We start from the raw sequence: 2916 nt of genomic DNA on the forward strand, positions 1-2916 counted from the left end.
TGGTTCAAGCACCTACATTGAACACCTTCAAGAGTAAATTGGATGCTTATCTTGCTGGGATCCTATGACCCTAGCTGACTTCCTGCCCTTTGGGCGGGGGGCTGGACTTGATGATCTTCTGAGGTCCCTTCCAGCCCTAATGTCTATGAAATCTATGAAATTAGAAACAGAATAAAATATTAAAGTAGAACAGTACACCAAAACAAGCTCCCTCTTCTCCACAAGCTCTTCCAAATTCAAAAGCAATACACTCCACCCAACTACATCCCACTACCTGCCTCAGACTAAAGAGAATTTTCTCCTTGCCAAAACTAACCTCACTTCCCACAAAAGGAACCAACTTGCCGCTTACCCCTCCATATATCCTCCAGTCCCTTACCTACTCCCACTCCCCTTCCTCACACCCAGGAGAGCTCCTCTTTCCCATTACTGTCCCTCCCAGTACAGTACCTCCCTCTCTCAGAGAGGGCTATAGATATCCACAAAACCCTCATCCTCCTGTTACTCCTCAAAGAAACATTGTTCAGATTTAATCAGTAACAATGAGGCATGACTTGTGTTCCCATGAGAAGCAGCAGCACAAATTTGCTGTGTTTTTTGGGGGTATAATTCAGTGATCTTGTCCCAGTGTGTTACTGCTCTTGAGTTTCTCACTGTTGTCTTGACATCTCTTTCTCTGAGGTGCTTACACATTAGTTATTGACTTTTATTGTGTTGTCAAGTGCTTCAGGATAATTCATATATTTGAGTGCACCTTCATTTCAGGGTCTTATCTTGGTTGATCAGTGGACATGCTTGAGTTGCCATATTGCAAAGTAATAATTGACTTAATGTGTACTTGCTGGTGCTTGTGTGTGTCACTAGGATGTATTATCTCATGCATCTTTTAGCTACTCAGCTGTTTCCGGACTTTAAGTGGATGGGGAGAATGGGCATGAGGGGTCTGGGGGCACTCCTGTGGACACAAGCTGGAGTTCTATGTTCAGAGACCCTTCAGGCTGTGCGCATATATGTTTTCTGATGTTAACAATCCAGGAGTTAATTGCAAGTGCTACAACTCATTTACTTTGCTGATGGTGATTGTACAGGAACCCGTTTCTCATTCTGATGGCCACAGTGGCAGATTTCAAACCTGCCATTGATTTAGCAATGATTATTGCTTAACTTATGTATTAGATCCATGTGAATTGGAAGGAGATTTTCTGGAGGGAATCCTTCCATGTCAGACTGAAGAGAAGACATACCTTTTGAAAACAATGACTGTTTTGAAGCTGCTCAGAGGTTTGAAATCATTAATGGGATTTCTGGTGGAAATGAATTAGCAGGCAGAGTACAGGTGGTCAAAAATGTATGAAAAATCTTCCCTAGCATTTTAATATATGGATGCTGACACACGTGTGTTAGTCTCAATACATTATTTGCTTTTTTGTCTTCTGCTCCCAGGAATATGTACTTAGATAACAAAGAGGATGAAGCAATATCAAGGAAACTAGAGATGGAGATGACCCAGACATCTGCACATCGTGCAAGTTTGCCTGGAAATGTGGCATCTGAGCCAGGAACCAGAAACCTCAATGAGCTGCAGTTGTTAAAGGAGTTTCATGCAATGGTGGCTGTTCAGGGGGAGCCCCCAACACCCCATCAAAATAGAGCAATAGGGCAGGATTGTTGTGTTGCCCTGGGGAAAGATTTCAGCCCACTTACCATGCAGGGAAGGTAAGAGAGAGAACAAACTGAATCATTTTCTCCTGTTAAAAGTTGTTTTTGTTCCCTGACAGCGTAGCTAAACACTACGTTTTAGTTAACATCTTTCTACAGTCCACGGAGTGGGAAGCTTGAGAGAAATTTACAGCAATCTTAATTGCCTGGGGAGGGAGACAGGTTCATTAGATGCCTGAACTAATATCAGCCTTTAATAGGAGCTCTGCACGAGTTTGCCTGTGTTTTTAAAACCAGGGGGCCTGGGTTTCCTTTCCAACTATATATGTTAAACAAAATGGTCACAAAATCTTTGTATAAGGGCTATAAACACCCTTATACAAAGAAAAGATAGTGCCCCCCCACCCTCTGGATAAAGTAACACCCACATTACCTAGCTACGTCTCAAGGCTTTATACTGTATGACTGTTGCTAAGGACTCAGGACAAAAAAATTGCACAAAGGATGCTGTTCTGACACTAAGCAAGCCATAACACCACACACAGCCATTTGGGGTGTGACAGGCACCTACTGAGAGGTGTCTCCTTCACTTCCATTGCTGCCAACTGTGAGAAGATCTGGCCCCCAGTGTGTGTAGTTGTATTGTTTAAAAATGGGGACGCTGTGGCATTATACACTTTTTCTCTCTGCTTGAATAATTTCAACTCGAATAAAACCTACAAGTATATAAGCATCAGGACCTGGGAGAACAGCTGTTCACCAGAGCTCCCCAAGGGATAACAAAGTCTATGTCCACAAACTCCTGGAAGGCCGATTTAGACTGGACGTAAGAAAAACTCCTTTACAGTCTGAGCATCCAGGGTCTGGCACAGACTCCCCCCAGAGGTGTTGTAAGCACCTACTCTGGACCAGGCGCAGCTGGTGAACTCAGCCTGGTGGGACAGGTGGAGTGTCCCATGGGAGTTGGGGGGGAGGTTTGCAGCTGGCCGGCAGTATGGGGGTAGGTTTGCAGCCTCCTCGCTATTGGCTGGAGTGCCTGGCCAGCTGCAAACCCTGCCCCTCACTCCTGGCTGGCTGCAACCCCCGCCCCCCTGCCCCACTTCCATGGGACACTCCACCCACCCCACCAGTCTGAGTTCACCAGCCGCACCTGCTCCGGACTCATAGATTCATAGATTCATAGATGCTAGGGTCGGAAGGGACCTCAATAGATCATCGAGTCCGACCCCCTGCATAAGCAGGAAAGAGTGCTGGGCC

General features: G+C 45.5%; 1 protein-coding gene across 1 annotated transcript in view; it reads left to right on the forward strand.

Moving 5' to 3' along the window:
• Positions 1–2916, forward strand: part of OCA2 (OCA2 melanosomal transmembrane protein) — a 400590-nt gene that overhangs the window by 43834 nt on the left and 353840 nt on the right. The window contains exon 2 of the mRNA XM_019529440.1: positions 1444–1716. Within this exon, the coding sequence (XP_019384985.1) occupies positions 1448–1716 (269 nt within the window). The 5' untranslated portion in view covers positions 1444–1447. The remainder of the gene's footprint in view (positions 1–1443; positions 1717–2916) is intronic.

This window comes from Crocodylus porosus, unplaced genomic scaffold (genome assembly GCF_001723895.1).
Source record: "Crocodylus porosus isolate Cpor-Errol unplaced genomic scaffold, CroPor_comp1, whole genome shotgun sequence".
NCBI classification, from domain to species: domain Eukaryota; kingdom Metazoa; phylum Chordata; order Crocodylia; family Crocodylidae; genus Crocodylus; species Crocodylus porosus.